General features: G+C 44.9%; 2 protein-coding genes across 2 annotated transcripts in view; one reads left to right on the forward strand and one right to left on the reverse strand.

Annotated features, from left to right (window-relative positions):
• The window catches only part of SCP2 (sterol carrier protein 2), a 38,265-nt gene extending 30,256 nt beyond the window's left edge, over positions 1-8,009 (reverse strand). The window contains exons 1-4 of the mRNA XM_069737895.1: positions 7,825-8,009; positions 5,721-5,772; positions 5,289-5,360; positions 4,446-4,577 (exon numbers count right to left, since the gene is read on the reverse strand). Of these exons, the coding sequence (XP_069593996.1) occupies positions 4,446-4,577; positions 5,289-5,360; positions 5,721-5,772; positions 7,825-7,875 (307 nt within the window). The 5' untranslated portion in view covers positions 7,876-8,009. The remainder of the gene's footprint in view (positions 1-4,445; positions 4,578-5,288; positions 5,361-5,720; positions 5,773-7,824) is intronic.
• A 186-nt stretch (positions 8,010-8,195) lies between these two features.
• Positions 8,196-15,963, forward strand: ECHDC2 (enoyl-CoA hydratase domain containing 2). The gene is made up of 10 exons (XM_069737897.1): positions 8,196-8,352; positions 9,025-9,092; positions 9,716-9,803; positions 11,065-11,151; positions 12,808-12,900; positions 12,986-13,042; positions 13,121-13,308; positions 13,592-13,642; positions 14,555-14,602; positions 14,886-15,963. Exons 1-10 carry the CDS (start codon positions 8,226-8,228, stop codon positions 14,961-14,963), a joined length of 885 nt encoding a protein of 294 aa, XP_069593998.1. The 5' UTR covers positions 8,196-8,225; the 3' UTR covers positions 14,964-15,963.
• Positions 15,964-26,700: the final 10,737 nt, after the last annotated feature.

The following is a 26,700-nucleotide window of genomic DNA, read 5'->3' on the forward strand; positions in this document are numbered from 1 at the left end:
GACTCAGTGGGCAGAATGCCTGGGGACATGATTGGTGCCATAGGATAACACCACTGCCTCTTCCCCTGTGCTCGGTGCTTCCCAATCCCCTGTCCAAAACACTGGCGCAGATTTCTCCAGCTGTTCATACCTCAGAACTTAGAATTAAAAAGAAAATTCCCAGCCACAAGCTCAAAATGCTAAACGGGCACACATCTAGGCTGCTTGCTGTGGAAATGTTGTCATTTAGGCTGGTAGACAGGGAGGATTTCCGCCGACTCATGGAGGCAACTGTCCCTAGCCACCATTTTGTCTCCTGGTGTGGCGTCCCAGCCTTGTACAAACACGTGTCCAGAAACATCACTCGTGCACCTACTAGCATTGTCCACTTAACAACCAACACTTGGACAAGCGCTTGTGGCCAGGGACGCTACATTTCCCTGATGGCACACTGGGTGAACATTGTGGAGGCTGGAGTTGAGTCTCACCCTGGCACGGTGCATGTGCTCCCAAGTCTGAGGATTGCTGGCCCTACTTCTATGAAACTGAACCTCCAACCAGGCATGGCCGTGTGTGATAATGGGTGTAATTTGATTGCGGCTGTGAAGCTTGGCAAGCTCGCACACCTACCATACTTGGCACATGTGCCCAACTTGGTAGTTCAGCAGTTTCGGAAAACATACCCAGATTTGCTAGAGTTTCTGGTCAAGGGACACCGGTGTTAGAGCCCATTTCCACAAGCCGTCTACAGCTGCCGCCACTCTGACACTACTGCGGCAGCACATGCAAGTGCCGGTTCACCGAACTCCACATTGCACATGCTGGCAAGGCTTTGTGAGCAGAAGAAGCCAGTGGTTGAGTATGAGCTCCAACACGCCAGTCGGTATACTGGTCGGCCTCCACACATACCGTAAGTTAAGAGTGAGCATGGATGTCTGACATTTGTGTGGTTCTCCAAGACTTCAGCGCAACAATCCCGCTTCTGTGCCTACTTAAACAGTCGCTGCTCACAATTAAACATGAAGCTTTGCATGCAGAGAAGGTGGGGATGGAGGAAGACATGAGACAGGGAGATACTACCCAGCCTCATCTCAGCCGCTAAGCTTGGATTGGGCAACAGTGAGGAGGTGGAGGAAGAGGCGGAACAGGAGCTGGTGGCTAGCGCAACACAGGTTAGTAGCCGCATAACCTTCGTCTCGTCTCTCCTATATGAATAGGCATGAGGATATGGAGAGTAGTCATCATGTTGGACACAGGGAAGTGTTGGCTGTATGGAGCTTGGCACATATGGCCTATTTTATGTACCGCTGCCTATCCCATTACCTTTGAATTACATTCATCTCGGCAAAAAAAAAAAAAAAAAACGGAACCGGCTGTTCTCCCTGCTAGACCCACGCTACACGGAGAACTTTGCTTCTCTTCTTGAGGTTGAGAGGTCTTCTAAAATGTTGCTATACCAGAAGGCCATAGTGGAAAATGTTGCAAAAATTCCTATCAGAAAACACCAGTGGCAGGGGGCAAGGTTCCTTGTTCAACGAAGGAGAAGAGGTCAGTGACAGACAGCAGAGGCAGGGGTACACTGTCAAAGGAGTGGGCCAATTTCAAGACACCAGTCCAGCGCTTGATGACCGGGTATTTTTGAAAAGGATGGAAAAGGTTTTTTTGTTAAAATTGTCACCTGATCGACCAAACCAGTGTACTCCCTAATTCCACTGCGACTTTCAACTATTGGGTCTCAATGCTAGACACCTGGCTGAGCTGTCCCTCTATGCCTTGGAGGTGTTGTGCTGCCCTGCCGCTAGAGTCTTGTCTGAGCGGGTTTTTAGTGCCGGGGATGGGGTTAGGTTATAACAGACAGGCACTTTCTACAGAGAATGCAGACAGGCTCACTCCAAAATTAACAAAGCCTGGATTAGCCCACACTTTTTCACACTAACAGATAACAGCACCACCTAAAGCATTTTTAATATTCAATATTTTAATGAGGCCCGCCAGTTGTTACCTTTCAGGGGTCTATGGATGACCCTAACCGTATTTCTGTCTCGCTTTGCAGTTTCTGCAAAGCCTTTATGACTGTACAAGTACATCATCTACACTTTAAAAAAACACGGTTATTGTTGCATTATGGTGGTATGTAAAACTTACAAAAAGTGTAGAAAAATATTTCAGGATTCGATTACTCATTCATACAGTATTATGTGCTGTCACATTTTTGTGGTATTTAACATTAGAAAAAAAAAGTTAAAATTTTTTGCTGGGTTACATTTCTCAGCCATACAGCATTACGTGTTCTTTGGTACATTTAGTAGTTTTATAACCCTCCAAAAGAAGTTTTCAAAATTGTATCGCTATAAAGTTCATCCAGACCATGGAATAGCCTATGGAGTACATTTCCTTGGTATATAACCCTCAAGAAAGTCTCCAAAAATTGAGTCTGTATGCACACGTTGTAGACTTTGTTTGTGTGCTTGTCGCGTTTTTCTGCGTGGATTCGTGACAAAACCTGATGCAAAAGCTGAAGCCACAAAGTGAATGAGAAACCTGAAGTGCCATGCACACGTTGAGTATTTCTGACTTGCAGATTTGGTGCAGAAAATAATCTGCTGATTGTGAATTCTCTGTGCATTTTTCCTGCCAAGAGATGCAGAAATTTTACTCCACATGTGCTCATCCCTATATCGGTATTATATTGCTCATTCATAGACTACTCTGTGGTCTGGAGTACATTTCCTTGGCATATAACCCTCAAAAGTGCATAGCCTTTATGAGCCTAGGAGTAACAATACATGACAATATGAACAGAATGTGTATGAGGCCACCTTTATGTCTAATATAGGTAGGAAATGTATAGGAGGTGTGTCAATGCACTTGGAAGATGAAGTCTAAGTGCACCGTGACGCCCCAGTGTACCTCCAGCCTGTTTTGCTTATGGTTTCTACACTAGATTTCTCATGACTGGCACATCGGATCTTTACAAATAAGGTATCACTTTAATTGGGGAACAAGCGCCTATACAGCCATACCACTGCGCCCATATGTAATATGTGCTAACAGGTTCCCTTTAAAAGAGGTTGGACACCATTTTAATACTGAGGGAAGTGGTAGACAAGTGCGTCACATTTATTTTACATATCTCTGCTCCCCATGAGGCTGACGCCCAGGGCCGGCGTCAGCACCCGGCGTACCGGGGCAAATGCCGGGGCCCTGAACAAATGGGGGGGCCCACTCAGGGCCGGGATACCAGGGAGCCCGGGCTGCTCCTCCAGCAGCTTCGCCACTACTTGAGCTCAGCCGTCACTTAAATAAACATGGCCGCACACAGTGCACTCTGCAGCGATGTCTCTGCTTCTGCTAGTAATGACGCGGCCGGGCGGACACACAAGCAAAGTTAAAGGCACAGTGTCTGCCTGACCGCATCATTAGCAGCAGACACAGCTGCAGCGTGCACTGTGGGTGGCCATGTCTGTTTAAGTGACGGCCATCGATCAAGCAGCACTCCCTCCATATCTACATGCCAGAGGAGCCTGATGGGTGACAGGCCTGGGGGAGGTGAGTGAGGCTTGTGTCTGTCTGTATGTCTGTGTATGCCTGTATGATGTGCATATCTGTGTATATCAGTGTGTTTGACTGTACATATTTATGTATTTTTGTGAATTTGTCTTCAAATATATGTATGTAAATATCTGCGTATTGTATGTGTATATCTGTGTATTGTGTATGTCTGCGTATTGTGTGTGTGTGTGCGCATGTCTGCGTATTGTGTGTGTGCGCATGTCTGTGTATTGTGTGTGCATGTCTGCGTATTGTGTGTGTGTGTGCGCATGTCTGCGTATTGTGTGTGTGTGCGCATGTCTGCATATTGTGTGTGTGTGCATGTCTGAGTGCTGTGTGTGTGCATGTCTGAGTGCTGTGTGTGCATGTCTGCGTACTGTATGTGTATGTCTGCGTATTGTGTGTGTGTGCGCATGTCTGCGTATTGTGTGTGTGCGCATGTCTGTGTATTGTGTGTGCATGTCTGCGTATTGTGTGTGTGTGTGCGCATGTCTGAGTATTGTGTGTGTGTGCGCATGTCTGCATATTGTGTGTGTGTGCATGTCTGAGTGCTGTGTGTGCATGTCTGCGTACTGTATGTGTATGTCTGCGTATTTGTGTGTGTGCATGTCTGCATAGTGTGTGTGTGTGAGTGCGCATGTCTGCGTACTGTACATGTGTGTGCATGTCTGCGTATTGTGTGTGTGCATATCTGCCTATGTGAAGGATGAGGGGGAAGGCTAGGCCCTGTGTAATATATATATATTTCTCCTCCGTATCTGTGCATCATGAATCGTGGTATGTGGGCCCACTGAGACTCTTTTGCCCGGGGCCCACAAAATCCTGGAGCCGGCCCTGTGACGCCATCACTGATTACATATTGTGCAGCGATGTGGATCTGTCACAGCGATATATAAGCCGCATCCATCGCTCACCTCCCTGGACGAGCTGTCTGGCCATGAAGAGCGCCGTGGAGCCTGTGGAACAGTTATTGTTAACATTGATGATGGGGATCCCGGTCAGCCCCAGACTGTGGTAGATCGCTCGCTGGCCACTTGTTGAATCACCTGGAAAAAAAAAACACATTTTAGAAAGTGATACCCTGGTACCCGACCACCTTTCTGAGAAGACCCCACCAGCATCCAGACAAGATTTCCCATCTTCTGATAGGTTATAGAACATGGCCAGTGTGCCTAAGGACAAGGCGATTATCCTAATATCTGGCAGCTTTCCAAAAGCCAGAACTTTTCATCAACATATGAAGACATTATTATTTTATTTTTGTAGTTTGGATTGAAACCAGTCATAAATATACAATATATTGAAACACGGACATTCCACCGTTTCTTTTCTTCGAAACCACATTGGCTTAATTTTGAAATAGCCGTGTTATAGTTCGGGGAATACCAAATTCACCAAGTTGTTTTTTGCTTAAACTACCGGTAACTAAAATAAATAAATAAAAATAATGATAAATAAAAACAAAAGGGACTTCATTTGGCATATTCTGAAAGCCGTAACTTTTTTAAATGATCTTTCAGCTGATGGTGAAGTAACAGAAAGAAGAAAAATAAAGAAATAATTTACCATTTAATTCCCCCCCTTCCAAAATTCACAAATCTATAATATATATATATCTATCTATCTCGCCTTTCTGTACTTTTATTTCTCATGCCATTACAGAAATCTAAGATTCTTCTCCCGACTGACACATTCCTGCATTTAGTCTTCAGATGTAGCAGAGCTGAGCTGGTCATAGCACACATTACATCGCGTACCGTAGACGTAGCCCACACACGCCTGCTCCACCAAGTTGTATGGAACTCCTGCATCCGCCAGAGCCTTCTGTCCTGTAATGGAGAAAATGATCATGGAGGAGCTGCAGAAGGAGCCGGCGACAGAGAGGAAGGTGCAGCGGGCGCCGGCCTTTGTCAAAGACGTTAATGGATTCAGGAAGAAAGTTTCTCGGTAAAATGATTTCCAGATTACTTGGATTTTGTCAGCCTGTCCTAGATGCAGAAGATTAGGAAGTGTACAGATGCCTAGAAAATCCGAGTCTGGATGGATAACGGTCACCTGCTCATGAGAAACACATGGATAATATGGGATCCTGTATTTTTGGACTTTCAGACGAGTCCTCCTCCGAGAAGCAGAAGGCAAACATACAAGATGGGGCCCGTGGCAGTAGAAAACATTGGGCTCACACTCACCTGCCTCCTTGGCCATATCCGGATAGTCAACTGCATCTCGTGGCTTCAGGAACTAAAAACAGGAAAACAAATTACTTTCTGCACTACAAGAGCAGAGACGTTATACAGAGCACAAAGAAACGCCCCGAAGTGGAGACCCCGTAATATTACAGAGCGGGGAGCTGAGCGCTGAGGAGCAGAAAAGTCATCAACACTCTGCTGACTCCATAACTGCAGAGTCCAGACCTTTTCTGGTATAACATCAGCACAAACACTGCGCCCCCGCCAGGAGCTACATATGGCCTTACATCACCAAGCACAATGCCGAGCGTCAGACGGAGAAGTGTAAAAGTGGAGGAAACGAGTTCTGTGCAGTGATAGATCATACTTGTCTATCTGGCGTCTGATGGACGAGTCTGGGTTCTGTAGATGCCAACACAGCATTACCCCCTGATGGCATTGTGCCCGCTGTATTGCGGGTGGAAGGGGTAATGCTATGGGCTTGTTATCAGGGATCATCCTTGATCTCTTAGTTCCTGAGTTAGTCACATTTCTATTGGAAACACTGAACAACTTTCTTGATCTCCCCCAGATTTCTTATAATGCTGTACGAGAATCAGTTCTATAGAATAATCATCTTTATTTTTACATAGCGCTAACATATTCCGCAGCGCTTTACACACATTGCATCCTATTATCACATTATATAGGATTACTTTACAGCACCAGGAGCAAAGAGGAGATTTCCAACAGCAAGAAAATGCTGGGAGATCTCAGCCCTGTACCGGCGATAACTCTGGATCAGTGCTAGATAATTAATGCAATAACTAATTAATTAACGCTGTATGTAAACTGGTCCTTGACCTTCTCCATCACAGATCTATATTAGGCTCGTACTGATTAACAAGTGCGTATCAGGACGCCATCACAGGATTACTGCTTCTGTCTGATCAAAGGGCGACAGCTGACTGTTCTGCAACATTTCACCACGATTTGGAAAGTTACAGAAAACTTTCCAAAACAATCTTGAATTGTGCAGACTTTTTTATTTTTCTTTTCTTGACACTTTGCCATGTAGGAAGCATGCAGAAAATTAACAGCAAATAAGGTTTTAATAAATAAAATAAATTTAATGTATACATTGCAAAGACATACTGATAGGGAATTTAGATTGTGAGCCCCGTCGGGGACAGTGATGATGATGTGTGCAAACTGTAAAGCGCTGCGGAATATGTTAGCGCTATATAAAAAGAAAGATTATTATTATTATTATACATTGCGGAAATGTTTTTTTGCATGGAAACGGCTTTCGCAGAATTAATTATGGATTTTGCAATGTAAAAAGAGTGAAATCTGCAGCAAAATCCAAAATGTGGATTTCAATAAAAACAAAAAGCAAAAACAAACAAATAACATTTTCTATGCGTTAAGATATTGTTATTTCCTGCTGCCCTCACAGGTTGAGCTTCGCAGGGACGATCCGCAGTGAACGGATGGTGAATTCACACTTTACGGATTTTTCGGCAGAAATTCCCTTTTGCTGTTTCAGACCTTTCTGCGACCTGTGAGCCTCCCCTATAACTTTCCACATAGAATAATATAGAGCGGATTCTCCGCTGATTTTCACTGTCAGCGAAGCGCATGGGATATTATACTGTGTACACAATTAGCGCTGTGTTTGTTTAGTAATAAAAGTACAAATTGTCAAAGGTCAATAAACCGAAACAGAACCTCACTCCTCCTAGAATATCTGCAGAATTATTATGCAAATTAATAAAAAACGCCAATTTTCCACCGCAGATTGGTTATGTTCATCGTTACGGATCAGCAGCATCTGACGCTTGCAGTCGGGTTTGTTGGGTTGGGTTAAGTGCTGCTGAATTCTGCGCTAGAATTACAAATATCGATGGCGGAGGCCAAACATGATCAGAACTGATCGACACCATCAGTGATCAGGGCGGATCGCTCTGTGTCAGTCTCTCACTTTCCTGCTGCAACTTAATTTTGTATCAAAGTTTTTGCAAAGTCATGAAGTCACACAACTGCACAGAAAACAAACAGGACAATAAACGCAGCAGGTGTGAACACTCCCCAAACCAGGCAGATCACACTGTCACTGTCAGACCTTGGTCATTCCTACGCCCGCCACATAGACTTTCCTCTGGTTGGATCCCATCTCGGCAGCTCTTAGGTCTCGGCAGCTCTCAGGTCTCTGCAGTCTGTGCACAACCCCCGAGCTGACCTCCTAGGACACTGATCTGCCAGCACTGGCCGCAGCCGCCCTGTTCTGACAGCTTAAAGCTGCGATGGCACACAGTGTGATTGTTTGCTTAGTGCCTACTGACCAGAACGTCGTCCCTTTAAAGAAGGCGTGGTGAAAGTGAGTAACCCGACCAATCAGGAAGCGCTGGAATGACAGCGCTGGTTCGAAGAGCCAATCACAAGAATTGTCCCGCCTATCCAGATCCGGTGTACATAACAAGGGTTGGCCACTGGGTGGCGCACTGCCGGATAACATATTACACCATGGGCGGCTTAGCGCGGCAGTTGTCTCGGTTGCGGGGGTCTTTCCATTGGGGGCTGTTCAGGGGGCTCAGCAGTGCAGCCGGGCACACAGAGGTCCGGGTCACCCATCTAGAAGGGCACAATGCGGGTGAGTGACCCCTGACGTGTGAAGGTGACGACCACCCTGCTGAGTTATAGGGTTTATTACTAATCGGTGGTACTAGTAGTGCTACAGACCCTGGGGGTCCTTGATGGAAAACTTCTGCCACCAATGTCACTGACACTTCCACTAATATTGCACATTGGGTTGTGCTGATTATTATTCGGGGCGATCTACAGACTAAAAATTATATCGAAAATTTGGGGGCAGATTCATTATTGCATTTTGCTTTTTTTATTTTATTTTTTCCCTGTTTTTCTTCTTTATTTTTCACTTGCGTTATTCTTTGCGTCTATTTCATGTCTTCAATTGTGTTTTTTTTTTAATTATTATTTTATGTTTATTATGGACAAGGTTGTGTTGTTTCCAAATGTTATCACCGATGCATCAATTTCAGTTTTTTTTAAAAAGTTGCATTTTGTAGCAAATATACTCCAGTCCCCTCCACCCTCCAACCCAGGAGTGACTTTTATATATATCAGATTTTTTATTTCTTTTTAAAGCACATTTTGCATTTTTTGTTTTCTTTTTATAGAAAGTAAAACTTTTTTTTTTAATTAAAAAGTCGTAAAACAGGTTAAATAAATAAGGAATTATTTTTTATTTACAAGTCTCAGCGTGATGTCATAAAACTCTTTTTCCCCCCCCCCCCTCTTTCAGGTATCGCGGAGATCATCATGTGCCGGCCTCGTGCTCGAAACTCCCTGGGCAAACTGTTTGTTAATGAGGTAATGTCGGCCCCCATGACAACTCCTATGTGCCGCAGCATGGTATATTTGGGAACATTCGTGGGATTCGTACTTTACGGCTATGTGCACACGATGCAGATTTTGCTACGGATCCGCAGCAGTTTCCCCTGCGTTTACAGTTCAGTGTAAACGTATGGGAAAAAAAAACCGCAGTGCACATGCTGCGGAAAAAAATGCGCGGAAACGCAGCGGTTTACAATCCGCAGCATGTCACTTCTTTTACGGATTTACAACTGCCCTTATGGAAAACCACAGTTGTAAATCCGCAGTGGAAACCGCAGGAAAACCGCGATAAATCCGCAGCGGTTTTTCACTGCGGATTTATCAAATCTGCTGGAATCCGCTGCGGAAAAATCCGCAGTGGACCCAGACTACGTGTTCACATAGCCTTCGTGTGGGCTTAGGTCAGGGTGAAATTTAGGAGTAGCCTGGGTCGTAGCTGGGGGGATTAGTGGGGGTCACTTTGCCTGGGCCGGGGTATTTAGACATTAACCTTTCATGTTCTCGGCTGTCTCAGGACTTGATGATGGGGCGTTACTGCTGCAGTGTATATTACATTATTGCTTTTTTTTTTAATTCTCCCTATACCCATCTGGTTCCAGTTCTTCCATTGTGTAGACAGCCTGCGCCATGACGGCGGTGTCCGAGTGGTGGTGGTCAGGAGCGCAGTCCCCGGGGTCTTCTGTGCAGGTCAGTAACACGAGACGATCTTACTACTTCACCCGTCTGTTGTATGCGGCATATGAGACGTCTACTGTTCTATTTAACGAGTTCTGGCATGGTGGCTCCTTCCAGCTATGGTGACACTGCTGCGGTCAGTGATTGGCTGTAGCGGTCAGTGATTGGCTGTAGCGGTCACATCATGTTAACACATCATCGCTGGAGTACGATGTGACTAGAGACTGGCGGGGGACCAGGGAAGTGTTGGCGGTGACACTCATTTCATCCATTCTTGGCGTCCGGTGCAAGTTGAGCGCTCTGTACACCTGGTGGGTGCTGGCTGTGCTATGCAGCCGTCATCTGCTTCTTACCTAAGTGGCATTTTATTGAAGGGTGCAAAGGCGAGGCCCATTCTGATGCCAGTTGCCTACATCTCAGGTGATTGCATGAAGCCAACTGGTGTTTCCACTACAGCCAGGGGTCTGCTGAACCCCCCCCCCCGGTCGCTGCCATCTATGTGACTGCAGACTTGTGGATCCTCACAGCGCGCACTGTCAGGATTCTTTGGTGTCGGGACGGGCAGTTATGTGATTTTTGGATACTTGCAGCCACATGCCAACTAGACTTGTCCGGCCTCGTTCATTGAGCGGGGGCTGCGCACGTCTAGTCGGTACGTCACCGCATGTGTGCACATCACATACCTGCGGTCAAGCGCCCCCCCACTTTGGGCGTTGGAGTCTGCAGTCATAGAGTGACTGCAGACTTGTACCCTAAGGCCAGACAACCCCTTTAAGAACAACTATAATATTGTATTCCTGTAGACTACAACTGCTACACTTGAAAATGCATGAAAAGTTATACATCAGTAAATGTGGTGATCGGCTCCATTACCCGCTCTCGTTTCTTTTTCTTGCCGCAGTGGAGATAGTCCGGTGAGTGCCGTATCTTACTACTTGTGATGTCATTACCTGCAGTATATATCACCATGCAAAACTGTCAGCTCGTCTCCACCAACAACATACACAGCCTATAGATGTGCATAGACTGCATGTAATGCCTCTGTCCCCGTGGTGGCGCTGCAGGATAACTGAGCACTAGCTCTTGGGTTTCTCTAGATCTCATCGCTGGGATGATGATTGTTGATCAGTTTAATTTTAGGATCCCTTCTAACACACAGGGATTCTTTCCTATTTAAAGGGATATTTCTCAGTAAGTTCATTACTTTTAAAGTGATGCAGACGGCATACTTGACTATAAAGGATTGTAATGTTATTCTCCGTATCACTCGCAGGCGCTGATTTGAAGGAGCGAGCACAGATGGGAAATTCTGAAGCTTCTCTGTTTGTTCAGAGTCTGAGAAAGTTAATGAATGAAATTGGTGAGTCCATCGGACCGGATCATAAGTGATCGTCAGAGCAGATCCCTATCGGAGGGGCTTTACCCCGGCCACATATAGGTCATCTACCGGGAGAGGATTGGAAACGTTACCTGATTTTATAGGAAACTTCCTTCAGAAAAAAAACGTATTACGGTTTTTTTTTTTTTAATTTTAGTTAAAATGTAAAATATTGTACTTCTATAAAACTCGAGTGGCAGAGAACACTACTGCCAGTTTACCACGTGCTGCAGTGTGGCCTCAATATGATCGTACGTGGAGGTCTAGAATGACAACTCGATTGTTCTCTTAAAGGGGCGATGACGGGTGAAAATAGGTGATATCCATTTTTCCACTGTCTGCCTTCTTATGGTGTATTTTTCCTTGCTATGTCATACCACGTAAAGATACCAACTCACCAGCCTGATAAAGGGACACCTTTTTTGACCTCCTTCAGGTAACTGGTGTACCGTGAATATATTTAGTGTATACAATAAATGTAGACCCAAAACTTTGTAACGTGTGAAGATGGCCCAATTCTGACACTGCATATTTCTCAGCAGCAGTTTTGGGATATATCATCACTGAACTGTAACTCAGCTTTCCCAGTGTCAGCAGAAGTCCCACACTGTATTGTCCTAATCCCTGAGATGTTACCCAGCTTTCTCAGTCTCAGCAGCAGTCCCAGAATGTACCATCACTAAGCTGCAATCCAGCTTTCCTGGGGTCAGCTGCAGTGTATCAATAATGAGGTATACGGTACTTTCTGAGAATGGAAAAGCTCCGTCTGCGATGACATTCTTGGAGCGACCCTAGGGGAGTTATGGTGCTTCTGGGTCAGAGTCGGCGCCCCACCCTCTCCCCCAGTGCTTCTGGGTCAGTCGGCTCCCCCCCGATGCTTCTGGGTCAGTCAGTGCCCCACCCTCTCCCCCGGTGCTTCTGGGTCAGTCGGCTCCCCCCCGATGCTTCTGGGTCAGAGTCAGCGCTCCACCCTCTCCCCCGGTGCTTCTGGGTCAGTCGGATCCCCCTCGGTGCCTCTGGATCAGAATCAGCGCCCCCCGATGTCTCTCGGTCAGTCGGTGCCCCCCCTGGGTCATCTCCCTGGTACGCCAGATTTTCAGTGCCCCTTTCTGCCATGCTATCAGTGCACTCAGAGAGGAACTTAAAGACAAGGAGTGACTTTAAAAAAAAAAACGGAAATCACCTTTTTGTGATAAAATTGCATATAAGTAATTACTTTTTGAATGCTTTTGTTTTTTTTATCAAGTATATATTGAAATTGGTGAAGTAACATGAAGATTCAAGATCTGTAACGAGTCCCCACCTGCCATCTCTAGTACTGCAGTCCCCTAATGTGGCAGAGGAGCCTAGAGCGCCCCTCGGACAAAAAGAAGGGTGCAACTCCTACCGCTGTGTCCCCTATAGCTACACCATACTGAGATCATGGGTATTGTCTCCTGTCGATTGTAAGCTTGCGAGCTGGGACCTCACCCCTAATGTCACTGTTTAAATTGTCTTAACTGGTACTGAATTTATTGTCTGTACATGTCCCCGCTTAATTGTAAAGTGCTGCGGAATATGTTGGCGCTATATAAATAAAAAATTATTATTGTCCCACCTTGCCAGGAGTTTTGAGTGCTTTTCTTTTTATGTACCCAGCGGCTCTGCCTATGCCCACAATTGCTGCAGTAGATGGATACGCCCTGGGGGGCGGCTTGGAGTTGGCGCTGGCATGTGATCTCCGTGTAGCAGGTATAAAATTCTCGCGTGTAGGAGCTTCGTCACTCGTGATCTATGTGCTTAGACCTGCGGGAAATGACGGGTGCGTGTCTTACAGCATCTTCAGCCAAACTGGGGCTCATTGAAACTACCAGAGGGCTGCTTCCAGGGGCAGGTAAGAGGATGCACCCACGGTACATAGCAATTATCACGTTATAAATATGTGATGGGGATTATTTTTTTTTTAATTTAGGGGGTTCACAGCGACTTCCTCGCCTAGTTGGTATTGGTTTAGCCAAAGAACTAATCTTTACCGGGAGACAGATCGAGGGTACGCAGGCATTCCAGATCGGACTAGTAAATGATTCTGTTCCCCAAAATGACGAGGGGAACTCTGCCTACAAGAAGGCATTGGAACTGGCCCATGAAATCTTGCCGCAGGTACGGGTCGTATTTTATATTTAAACTGGATGTCTATTGTTTGATTTTTTTTTTTTTTTCTTACTGTAATTAAGTTTAAATTTCGGTGCCGGTTAATTTTAGGATAAGGGTCGTCAAAACTCCAAATTCCTTCCCATGGATTTCAATCATTTTTAAATGTATCTGCTTGGAGTTGCCACTAGGGGGCGCTTCAGAGCTTATTGCATACAAATTGGACATTAATCCCTAGATGAATAGATCTATTTGAGTTCTTGACCCCAATATCCCCTGTATTTTCTTCTAGGCCCCAGTCGCTGTGAGGATGGCCAAGTTGGCTATGAATAAAGGAAGTGAGGTAAATGGTTCATGTGCACGTTTCCAGTGCTTGAATTGCATTGTGTCTTTGTTTTTTTCCTTTAATCTGATAGCCATATTGTATTCACAAGAGAATATAGAACACTGATCAGAAAGTGGATATTAACCATTTTTCCATGAAACACACTTAACTCATTCAGAAATTAGTGGCAGCAACACATCTCAGAAAAGTTGGAACAGGGTTAACAAAAGGCTGGAAAAAAGAAAAGTGGAGGGACGGCACAGTCTTAACTAAAAATCTTCAAATTTTTATTAAAAGTTCATTTCATTAAAATCTGTGAACATAGTTTCCAAAATTAAGTGGTATTAATGAAAGCCATCCGGAAGAACAATGTTCAATAAAATCTGTGTATAAAAAGAGCATGTTAGAGAGGCAGAGTCTCTCCGAAGCAAAGATAGTCAGAGGTTCGCCAGATAGGAAACTTCACTTAATAGGATTGATGTACGGAGCTGGATTACTGCGGCCCCTTCCGTCAGCAGATCATGAGTTACAGGAATCGGACCCCCACCAATCTGATAGTGAAGTGAGACAAATTGACATGACCAGGTCACACACTGAAGACTGGTACACCGCAAATAGCGGAGATTTCTTAAAATGTCAACCCCCCCAGGCCAATTTCTGTAATAAGCAGTGGATTTCTCCTTCGCCTCATTGGGTGACACAGACCGTAAATGAATGGCTCGGAGAAAAGGATTTTACAGTGAGTACACAAAAATCCCTATTTTTTTGTACTTCAATTCTGAGTGTAAAATCTGCTGCGTATCCGTTCTTGGTGAAATCTTAATAAATGTAAAGTTTAGGCATTGTTTAACATATGGTAGGTTAGTGGTCACTGTCTGTCCCTTTGTTACTTGCGTTTGCAGCTGATCTTTCAGCATTTGTTTTATACAGGTGGACATTGCCTCTGGAATGGCCATAGAGGGAATGTGCTACGGACAGGTGGGTTTTCTGCTATAGGTTGGGTTCAGCCTTTGCATTTTGGAGCTGCTCAAAAGCCTTAGATTATTATTGGAGTGTAAAACCCAGCAAAAAACAAAACAAAACACGTAATTGTGGTTTTTGTTAAATGGAATATCATATGAAATTATTGTATGGCTGTATAGCCATCACAATATTTTTATTTTTTTTTTAGATCTGCGGGTTCCATGTTTGCCCTGGAATAAAAGTTTTAGATCAGAATTGTAATGTTCCCATTCTCTTAAACAAATCTCATGTCGTTTAGGTGATTCCTACCAAGGATCGTTTAGAAGGAATGGCAGCTTTCCAGGAGAAGCGGCCCCCTCGTTACACGGGCGAGTAACAGACTAATAAAGCCAAGTTCTATCCTGGACGCCTCAATTTCAGAAAACTGGCCGAGATACATTGAATCAGTTAGTCTGAGCTTCACACCTCCCCTGGAAAACACCGTCACATACTTATGGAATAATGGCTTCTTGTTCCAGGAACATGGATTTAGATCTTTTACATTAATCTCAGAATTATATTTTGGAATTTGCACCCTAAAAACGAGTCATTCATTAACTTACTCTGCCAAGCTATATGGATAGTGGTCAAATAGGCTCCTGAAATAGGACATGATCAGGAATTGTTAAAATTCAGCCTATGGCACATATTCTGGCGCTGACCTGGTAATGTCTCTCAGTGCACAAAATGTGTCATTTTTATATTACTTGGTTCAGTGCATACAATGTGTGTTGGATTGTACTCCCGTATTAGGAGCAAGCACAGTCTCACTGCCTATATTAAGTATAAGTGATAAATGGTTAATTCGTCACTCTATAAAACTGGGCTGAAGTGGAGACCCTGTAACGTTACAGAGCAGGGGGCCGAGTGCCGAGGAGCAGAGAACAGAAAAGTCACCAACACTTTGCTGACTCCATAACATCAGCACAAACACTGCGCCCCCGTTGGAAGCTTCATGGTCGAGCAGCTGCATTCAGCCTTATATCACCAAGCACAATGCCGAGCGTCGGATGGAGTGGTGTAAAGCCTCCACCACTGGATTCTGGAGAAAGTGTTCTGTGCAGCGATTACTTCTCAATCTGGCATCAGATGGATCGGTCATAAAATGAATAAATATGGAAAGCAGCTAAAAATGTTGTCTCTAGAGAAGTTCAGAGCAATGCAATCTCCTGACTCACGGAACAGTCCAGCACAACCCCTATTAAGTATTTGGCAGGACCCTCTCGCAGCACTGCATCCGGTATCCTCAGCTAAGAATCAAAAAGCTTACTATTGCCCAAATCACAAACCAATCATACAAATCTGTAACTTTTAGTAAAAAGGAAAGTTATGCCAGGGTCAGGTAGTCACCGCGAGTTTATTTTCTGGTGCATTACACAAGAGTCAGTGTCTGGTTCACATACAGTGTGATGTACACGCACACACGAGGTGGCCGACGGGACACATCTTATGCATTTACAGTAACATGAGTAGTGGCAGATACTAAAAGATCAGAATACGCCACTTAGACCATAGCGATAACCTCCAGTCCTGTACGGAGCCCAGGTCAATGGTAAATGATTGTACGCCAGCAACAACTTAAAAGGAACACTAAACGTAGGAGGAAAGCTCTGGATAACATTCAATTTTTGCAGAGTCTTACAATTCCTGGTCTCCTGCTGCAGCCAGTTGCCGAACAGCCAGGTAAAAGGTTTGGGTGGGGTTTGATCTTAAACATATAGAAAAATATTCATATTACATTTGTATTTAAATATACATTTTATATTCCATTTAAAAAAAACAAAAAAAAAAAAAGTAATTGGATTTTATTTTTGCCCATATTTTTACATTTAGTGCTCCGTTAGTGCTGGAGGTTGCAGGTATTGGCAAAACACAGCGGTAGTGAAATTCTCATACAATATAAATTTAAAATTTCAAGAACAGATAAAGCAAAACACTTCATGCACTTCCCAAATCTTCTCAGAGAAATGCTACAGCAACAAATCAATTTTATTTTTTTTATCTTGTCCCAGAAATTTTGGATAAGACATTTCGCAGGATGATACAAAAACATCACCCGTAAAGATAGGGTCTTGTCTGCAGTGTTGTAACTGATCCATATGCCCATTTAGGTTTTTGTTGGGACGAAATCTTTAATTTGCGCTTTTGCCCTTGAAGGGGTCTTGGCCAATTTTATTTTCCATAATACCTTCTAAATATGTATTAAAATACTTACAGATTGCCGTCTTCTCCAGTTTCCAGCTTCGTTCCAGTCCTCTTCTGAAAATCAGACTCGCCGGCTCACACAGGGGTTTGCGTATGGTCCGGAAGTCACTTTATGGATGAAAATCTATGGATCCTTATTTCACATCTCATAGACTTACATAGGAAAAGCAAAAGACGGATCTGTGAGCCGGCAACACTGAAGTGCAGTCACGTGGGTCAGAAGAGGATTGGAGCAGCGCTGGGAACGGCGGAAGACTACAATCAGTGAGTATATTAATAAATTATATACATTATTGGAAGACATTGCAGAAAAATGTTAAAGGATTTAAAACAAAAAAAACAGAAATTCTCTTTTGGTCATTTGTTTGTAGTTTCCTGTAAAGATACAATCAACCATGCACATCTTTTACAAGGAACATCCCACAAACACAATTATAGCGTATAAATACCCACATTGTCCCTCAGCCTTTGAATAATGTGTAAGTTTTACCCAAATACCCTTTTCTGATAAAATATTATTCACTATTGCAACACAGCTTTACACGGACGCAATCTGTGTTTGGCTTAGGCTATGTGCACACGTTCAGGAATTTTCGCTATAAAAACGTGATAACAGAGAAAAACACGCATACATTAAGCATCCTATTATTAGAATGCATTCCGCATTTTTTGTGCACATGTTGCGTTTTTTTCCGCGGCGGAATCGCATTACGGGAAAAAACGCAGCATGTTCATTCTTTGTACGGCATCGCGGGGATTACGCACACATAGGAATGCATTGATCTGCTTACTTTCTGCATGTGGCTATGCCCACCATGCGGGAAGTAAGCAGATCATGTGCGGGTGGTACCCAGGGTGGAGGAGAGGAGACTCTCCTCCAAGCCCTGGGAAGCATATAAAATTGTTAAAAAAAAAAAAAAAAAAAGTAAATAAAAAAAAATCACAATATAATGCGATGCTCGCATTCCCAAGGATGCTTTGCGGCAATGACCTGTGATGACGTGGGCCTCGATACTGCTACGTCATCTGGGGTCATTGCCACAATGCATTATTGAGACTGGAGGAACGGGAAGGCTGCGGGGGCCGCCGGAAGGTGAAAATAATCACAATTTTTTATTTTTGTTATTTTTAACATTAGATCTTTTACTATTGATGCTACATAGGCAGGATCAATAGTAAAAAGTTGGTCACACTTGTCAAACACTATGTTTGACAAGTGTGACCAACTTGTCAGTTTTCCAAGCGATGCTACAGATTGCTTGTAAAACGCTAGCATTCTGCAAGCGGATTACGCTTGTAAAACGCTAGTGTTTAGCGGGAAAACGCATCCCAATTCTGCATGCGTTTTTCCCGCGGCAGGGAGTTCCGGAATTGCCATGGAAATTCCAGAAGTGTGCACATAGCCTAAAGGTTTTCTGTTACATGGGGTAATGGCTTCTTAATTACAGCAGTCCAGGATTTCAAGAAAGTGGTCTAATGAGCAAAAAAATAAAATAAATAAATATACATCACTTCTCCAGCTAAGTCTATCGGTTTTTCAGCAATGAGGTCTCATCATTACCATGACCGCTGCAAACAATCACAGGGCTCAGCAGTCATGCAGGCATCACTGCTAAGACTAGCAACGTCATGCTGGGAACTGGCAAAGTTACACAGCGCTGTAACGGTAAGGTATTTAATGGGTAAGACTTTTTTTTTATTAACTTTTCTTGCTCTTTGACCACTATTACCAACGTTTTCAATATTGGGCTGGGCAATTTCACTTCGCAACACTACCCGTGAGTGTACGGCAAGCGAGTGTACGGCTCCACTCACACCAGTGCTGTGATGGACTGTTCTCTGAAACAAATAGGCCCTGATGGATTTTAATCATGCTCATTAGGATTTTGGAGTTTTTTCTGCTGGAATGGTGTTGCAGACGGCACTTTTTTCTGCTATCAAAAGTTCAGAAAAACTTAAAAGGTGACACCCCCACCTTCCCAGAGTGCAAGTGAGAACTCAGAGCACCACATTACAGCTAATACAAATCAAATGACATCTGTAATCAGAAACTCTGATGTAGATGTAACGCGAGATAACCAAATCGTAAGTCAACTAGCTAAACAAAACACGGAGCTTGGCTCCACGCAGATCAGCGAGAACATATTTTCTATCATTTAAAGGGTGAGTTTTTTTGTGGGGGAGAAATTAGATTTCTCTATCGCTTCATTGGGGCACCCAGGACCGTGGGTTTATGCTGCTGCCACTATGCACAAAAAGTTAGCTTCTCCTCTGCAGTGTACACCCCACCGACTGGCACTACGTTAATCAGTTTAGCTTAGTGTCAGTAGGAGGTGGACACGGGTCTTTCATTAGACCCATATCTACCTCAGTGTGCGTCGTTCCTTTTCAGGTACCAAGGAGGGATACAGTGTGAACGGTCACAACTGTATTCCCACGCAGACTAGGAGTATGGCGTGTACTGCCACCCCGTATCCTCATGCGTCTAGTCGGCAGGACCCCAGCCCCTAACACAAAAGCGTGTTCAGACTATCCGGACCTTGCTAGTGTCTCCCATCCACTCGCCCACCAGAGCCTTTCGGTTAGGAGGTGTGGACGTCCCGCAACGCAGCACGTTCGGACGTCTTACATTCCTGGAAGGAGAGGTACTTTTTTTCCCTCCCCCAGGTTCTCCAGAGGTGGCAAAGAGAAATTCAGAAGAAAAGAACAGTATCGAAGGAAAAAAAAAAAAAGGTTTTCTTTCCTCATTTAATTATTTGGATTGGAGTGTCGGGGCACTTTTAGACGATAGGTGCCCTTTTCCCCTAGTTTCCAGGTGGAATGGGGCACTAGGCTACCTTGTTCTGCGGTTCCTTTATGGCCTCCGCGCGGCTCCGGCGATCAGGAAAATTAATCTAGGTCCCGGGTTCTCTCGGGCCTAGTGTTCGGCGTTGGCTCTAACCCCCTTCTTTGTGTTTGGGCGGGCATTTCTCTTGCCCGTATCTTCTCCCTTGCTCCTCCGGTGGTTGGCTCCACCCATTACTCCTGGCCCGAGCTAAAGTTCTATAAATGCCGCCATCTTTATCCTCCAGGATCTTGCGGCTGACTCCGCCTCTTCCTCTGGACCGAGAGCAGGCTTCTTTATCCAGAGTGTGCTCTACTCCACAGCTGCGCGCGCTCTTCACCCTACGCCCAGTGCCGTTGCCATTTTCTTTTTTTGGATACTCTGGATGCTGTTTAGTTCTTGCTGGACCTGCAACGGCTTTACTATTGGAAGCAGACTACAGGACACTGGCATAGTACTGTGAGTAGCTGCTCTGCAGACTGACACTCTCCTTTGCATATTCCTGTCCCCTAACCTTCTGGCACCTGTTAGTGGGTCTGTTTCATCATGCCTAATACTAAAGGAGAGCGTTCTCACCCTATTATATTTTCTTCTTCCTCTGCGCTTGTTAGACATTGTGTGTGCTCTTCGTGTAAGTGCAAGCTTCCTTCAGGTCAGTCCTCTCTCCTGTCAGGACTGCCACAACCCCATTGTGCCCACCGCCCAGGAGTCCCTTTCTGCCCCAGGTGGGAGAGAGGCCCCTATTCCAGTGTGGGCTTCCTCTGTCGCAGTCCATGGCGGATCTCACCAAGGTATCTCAGACCCTGGTGTCCGTGCGTGACAGGTTGCCCCTTCAGATTCCCGTAGTTGCTAGGGGGTCACAGGTTTCACCATCTGGGCCTTCCAACACAGGCTGTAAGAGATCCAGGCAGGCATATTGTTCTGGGTCCTCTTCCCACTCCATCTCGCCCCCCAGTCCTTCCCGGCTGATTAAGGGAGCTTAGTCTCCAGAAACACGTTGAGATTCTTACCCATATGGTTCGTGCTGAAGTCTGTATCCTCTATGCTTAAAGTTTGAATAAAGAAAACTCTTTTACGGATTCAGTGAAGCTGGACATTCTCTTGTTTTATAATTGTTCTCTTGTTTCTACAAGACTGGGGAGTCCACCACTCCTCTGTGGGTCATTTGCATTGTAGCTGTTCCATCCTGCAAGTTCCACATGGATATTTTCTCTCTGAACCCTGCTGATACAGGTACTATACAGATGATCAGGTTTTTAAATACATCAGATAGGGATTATATACATTAGATAGGACTGCTCTATTATGGGTATACCTTGGCGATTGGTGGAGCAGCTTAACATACTTTTTTTGCAAAAAAAACGTATTAACTAAATACCCTGTATTTTTTCATTTTTTGGACTAGCACTTGCTTATTTACTGTGACTTTTTTACAACAGAGTATTTTTTTGACCGCTCTGTGCGCTTTTGTGTCTTCAGGCCTAGACCTGGCAGGTTTTCCTCGGCATGACTCATATCAAGAACCCAGCATATCTCCCAAGCTGGGCGGTCGTCTTTTCTTTTTTCAGGGACGCTTGGCTCGCCTCAGTGGAGGACGCATGGGTCAGGGAGGTTGTATCCACAGGATACAAAATAGAGTTCGCTTTGCGGCCCCGAGATCGATTCTTCGAGTCCTGTCCTCAAAGATATTGTTCTCTGGTTCCAGGTTTCTTTGCATCCATAACCTCCCCTTTCAGTTCGGGGGTAATCGTTCCCATCCCAGACCAGGAGCATGTCACAGATTTCTATTCAAACCTGTTTGTGGTGCTGAAGAAAGACGGCGCGGTTAGGCCCATCCTGGATCTCAAGTTAATGAACAAAAGAGTCCGCCTGAGACATTTCAGGATGGAGTACCTTCGTTCAGTAATTGCTTACATGGAGGAAATTCCTGTGCTCTATAGCCATTCAAGAGGCCTATCTCCATGTCCCTATTGTCCCAGGGCATCAGAGATTCCTGCGTTTTCCAGTACAACAGCATCATTTCCAGTTTGTCGCCCTGCCATTCGGTCTCGCAACCACTCCCATGGTTTTCACGAAAATCATGGCAGCTTTGATAGCCATTTTGAGGATCAGAGGTCTAGACCTCATCTTGTACCTCGACGACATCCTCATCAAGGCTCAGGAAAGCCTGGCCACAGGTTTTGGGTGGCTTGTCAACAGGAAAAAGTCCTGATTGTTCAGACTTAGCGCCTCATTTTTCTAGGCATGCTGTTCAACACCCGTCAGACAAGGATTTTTTCTTCCCAAAGAGAAGAGAGCAATATTCCAGCAGGGAGTTCGCTCTCTGCAAGGCCCTCGGCTTCGTTCCTTCCATTCACAACTGAAGGTCCTGGGGAAAATGGTGGCAGCGTTGGAAACTATGCCTTTTCCGCAGTTCCACTCAAGACCACTTCATCAGGCCATTCTTTCGCAGTGGGACAGGTGTGTTCTGTCTCTGGCTCGTCAGATTCGTCTCTTTTCCCGAGTCAAACGATCTCTCAATTGGTGGCTGTCAACCCCTCTCATCCTCCAGGGCCGGTCCTTCCTTCCCGTTCACTGGCAGGTGGCGAAGATGGACGGGCGTTGGTTGGCACAGGACTCCTTGCTGCCTATCGACATCCTCGAGATAAGGGCCATCCTTCTGTCCCTCAGTCACTGGGAAAGGCTTCTCAGGGGTCTGCCAGTCAGAGTTCAAACGGAGATGGCGGAGGTATCAAAGATTCTCCTCTGGGCAGAGGCGATGGTTCCGGCGATATCGACAGTGCATGTCCCCGGCATAGACAACTGGGCCGCTGATTTTCTCAGCCTCGAGGGTCTCGTGGCAGGAGAGTGGTCACTGCATCAGGTGGTCTTCCATCAGATTTGCCTTCGATAGGGAACTCCGGACATGGACCTTATGGCGTCCCGGCTGAATGAGAAGGTTACACGGGTCGTCTCAAGGTCCCGCGATCCTCTCGTGGTGGGCGCCGATGCTCTGGCCTTTCCCTGGTCGTCGTTCGTGCTTCCCCGTTTCCTTTCCTTCTTCCCAGGCTATTGATGATCAAAGATGAGGAAGTACCGTCACTCTGATCGAACCGGATTGGCCCAGAAGGTCCTGGTTCGCAGAGATAGTCAATTTTCTCGCGGACACCCCCTGGAGGCTTCCAGACAGGCCGGATCTTCTGTCTCAAGGACCGATCTGCCACCAGAATTTTCAGTCGCTCAATTTAACCGCATGGCTGTTGAAACCGCAGTTCTGAGAGCGTCCGAATTTTCTGATCGGGTGATTCACACCATGATCCAGGCTAGGAAGCAGTCATCTTCCGGGGTCTATTATCGGACCTGGAAAGCCCATTTCAGCTGGTGTGAGTCTAATCACATCCCGCCTATGTCCTTTTCTCTCCCTTCCAATTTGACATTTCTCCAGGCGGGATTTGACGCTGATCTTGCCCTTAGTTTGCTAAAGGGCCAGGTGTCAGCACTTTCCATTCTTTTCCAGAAGAATCTATCCTCTCCTTCTCAGGTCAGAACTTTTCTTCAGGGGGTTGTGTATGTGGCTTTCCCGTACCGGACACTTGGGGACCCCTGGGACCTCAATCTAGTTCTGGAGGCCCTAAGGAGTTCTCCCTTTGAACCGCTCCGAGAGGTTTCCCTGTCCTGTCTTGGAAGGTGGCATTTCTGGTGGCCATCACCTCCATTAGACGCGTTTCGGAGTTGGCGGCCCTTTCCTGTCACTCTCCTTTCTTGGTTCATCACCAGAATAAGGTGGTTTTGCGGCCTCCGCCTTCTTTCCGAAGGTGGTGTCCGTTTTTAACCTAAGTGAGGATATTGTCCTCCCTTCCTTTTGTCCTGCTCCGGCTCATTCTCTGGCGTTCGTTAAACAGGCTAGACATGGTGAGGGTCTATCTGGCTAGGACTGCCCCCTTTAGAAAGACGGACTCTCTTTTCATCATTCCAGATGGTGCGCGAAGAGGCTGCAATGTTTAACAGCTCATTCTTTCTTCTGTGTTCTATTGTTACAGTTTGAGTTGTCTGTTTTTTTTTCTATGTTGTTGCTTCTCCTACTGCTTTCTCACTACCTGATTAACCTAGTGCCAGTCGGTAAGGTGTACACTGCAGAGGAGGAGCTAACTTTTTTTTTGTGCATAGTGTCAGCCTCTTCGAGGCAGCAGTATTCACCCATGGGTCCTGTGTCATCCAATAAAGGTTCCGAGAAAGAGATTTTACGGTAAGCAACAAAAAATCCTGGTTTTATAAACAAAATTTAGCTTCCTTTTAAACACTCAAAATAAAAGTAATAACTTACAGCACGTCCTGTAGTCAATAGCACTCCTCAATTAAAATGTCAGTAATAAACAACTTAAGTAGCTTATATACAATATAACACTTTTCTCTAGTTTTACTACTTTTTTTCTTTGCATTATACGGTGAATAGACATCTGGAGATACTGTTAAGTAAGAAAACCAACCTATATTATAAACACACTGTGAAATATCACTGGCAGCGACCGATCGGTTAGTAAGGGGACAACGGATATGGTTCTGAGATCAGCAGGCGAACGTCATGTCTTACATTTATAGCAACCCACTGGATCTGCCCTGTAATAGCTTCAGGGGTATACAGAGCCCCTTGCATAAAGCAGAGAGTGCCAACCTGTCTGGAAATTCATTAAAAAACAAATAACACTGCTAAAGGCAGAAATGTGAAGGTACCTGGGTGGAGACGGGATAAATGGGGAATATGTCCTATATTATATTGCAAATTGAAAAATAATTCACTTTGCATCCTCCTTGTATGCCCCCCGCATGTAGTGTCTCACACCTCAGATCTAATAGAAAGCAGATTTTATGCAAGCGGTGCATATACATCCGTGACTGCACCGTGTAAGGTGTGTTCCTGCCTTAGGCATTTATGGCATGCACGCAAGAAAGGTTATAAATGTCCAATAGATGCGACTGGCATGAATCTCATGAATAGGGGTCCACCAAACTGCTGGCCACCTGAAGACAGGTGGCGGTCACAGAGGTGGGACAGATATCTCTCAGACATTCATGACTTGTATATGCCATAAATGTCTAAAAGTGACAATAACCCTTTCAAATATTGGATAACCAGAATATTAACAGTAGGAATGGTGTATAAATGTAGCACGGAGAATAAAAATGTATTTTTTTTGCAATAATATCAGCTCTTTTGAGCATGTGCACCTTTAACCAGGGTTCCTCCGGTTCCAGAGCCCCATTCTTGGGATCGCTGGGGGCCACAAAGGTTGGTCCCCCATCAACGCAAGTTAACTTTATCCTACACTATAACATTTAGTGATTTGGTTCAGTTACACTATCAGCTGCCAATAGACAGCACTGCCTATGAAATGTTAAAGGGGTTTGTCAGAGAGGTCAAGAAATGAATCCAGCCGCAGGAAAAGTTTATGAATTACCTGCAATATTCTCCGCCAGTCTAGCAGGGATGCTCCAGTGGTTAGCGTCGGTCTTTGGTGAAATGACGTGACATACTGACATTGGATCACTGACCTCCGCTACGATGACTGGCTAGAGTTATCGATTCAGGCAAATACCACCGGGGACCACTAGAGCATCGGCCCTGGAATATACCAAGTCTGGGTGACATGACCAACTCCAATGCATGCAACCCAGAGTTTACCACTGCTGCTCAATTTCCTCTTTGTAAATGAAAAATAAAAAATAAAAAACACAGGAGACGTACACACCACAAGCTTTTAGCATTAGTGCAGTAAACCATGATTTTCATTAGACAGTCACTAAACAGTGGCGGCTATTTTTTATGTTATTGACCACATCTTAATTGCAAGTAGAGTTGGTGGGGGGTTCAAAGTCCTGAGACCCCCACAAATCACTCAAAAACACCCTGGGGCTCAGGAGATGGGAGCACGCACAGATGGGAGTATAGTAGGAAGCATGGGGTTTCTATTGCAGGTGTACTCAATTCTGTGTGCGCTCCCATCTACTCCATACTGCACAGTTTTTGGTTTACCACCTACACATCAATATTCATTTTTAATCTATTCCTATAATTTCCTATTTTTTTCCCCTGTAGTTTTTACCTTTTTTAATCAAAGTAGATCCAAACTATGTGCTGGTTAGTATAAAATGCAGAGACATCAAGCTCTAAATTCACCACCTCCATCGACTTAAAGGGGTTATCTGGGACTTTATCTTTTTTTCTTCTATGGGCCCAAAAACTTATTGGCAGGTAGTTTCTAACAATCTGCGTTGATCTCTCCCGGCTGAGACATCGATTCTCCTACTTCCTTTGACCTTGCACTGGCAGAGCAGTTCCTTCTCTTCCGCTCTGCTGTCGACAGTGCATCACTGCCGATGTCATGCTGGTTGACAGCCAGCATGATATCGGCAAATACACCCTGTCAACAGAGCAGAGTGGAGTGGGTGAGAAGGAACTGCTCTGTCGACATGACCTCTGAGACAGAAGAGATTGGCGCAGGGCAGAACAAGCAGGTTGTAAGTGCTTATACCCACAGAGAAAACAAAACAAACCAAAAGTTCTGGATAGACCCTTTAATTGATAAAAACCAGACCGTCTGCAGCCACGACTAGACGGAGCTTGCAAAAAAAAATATATATAGCTTACATTAAATCAGTCTTCAGTCTGCTCCCCCTAGTGGTGACTGTAAGCAGACAGAATTTTATAATGAAAGAATTGTCCAGAATATTTTTTTAATGGGGTTGAGGCAATAAAGAGAAAAGGGGATGAAAAAAAAAGAAAAAGAAAAAGCAGCATTAGTCATCTATTCAAATCCTCACTGTTTCAGCACCGCTGTTCCAGTGCTCCCTTTCTGCAGCTATACCACTTACGTGATTGCTGCAGCCAGTTAGCGATCACCATAGAATGTATGGAAACTAACGCCAGTGATTGGCTACAGCAATTACTTGAATGATTGATGTAATGTCATCCTACAGCACCAGAGAGGGACAACCAGATGGCATTTAAAAAAAAAAAAAAAAAGTGTAACGAACACACTTTTCCTACCTTTACCATTACGCTGAAAAA

The sequence above is a fragment of the Ranitomeya imitator genome, chromosome 8 (genome assembly GCF_032444005.1).
Source record: "Ranitomeya imitator isolate aRanImi1 chromosome 8, aRanImi1.pri, whole genome shotgun sequence".
NCBI lineage: Eukaryota > Metazoa > Chordata > Amphibia > Anura > Dendrobatidae > Ranitomeya > Ranitomeya imitator.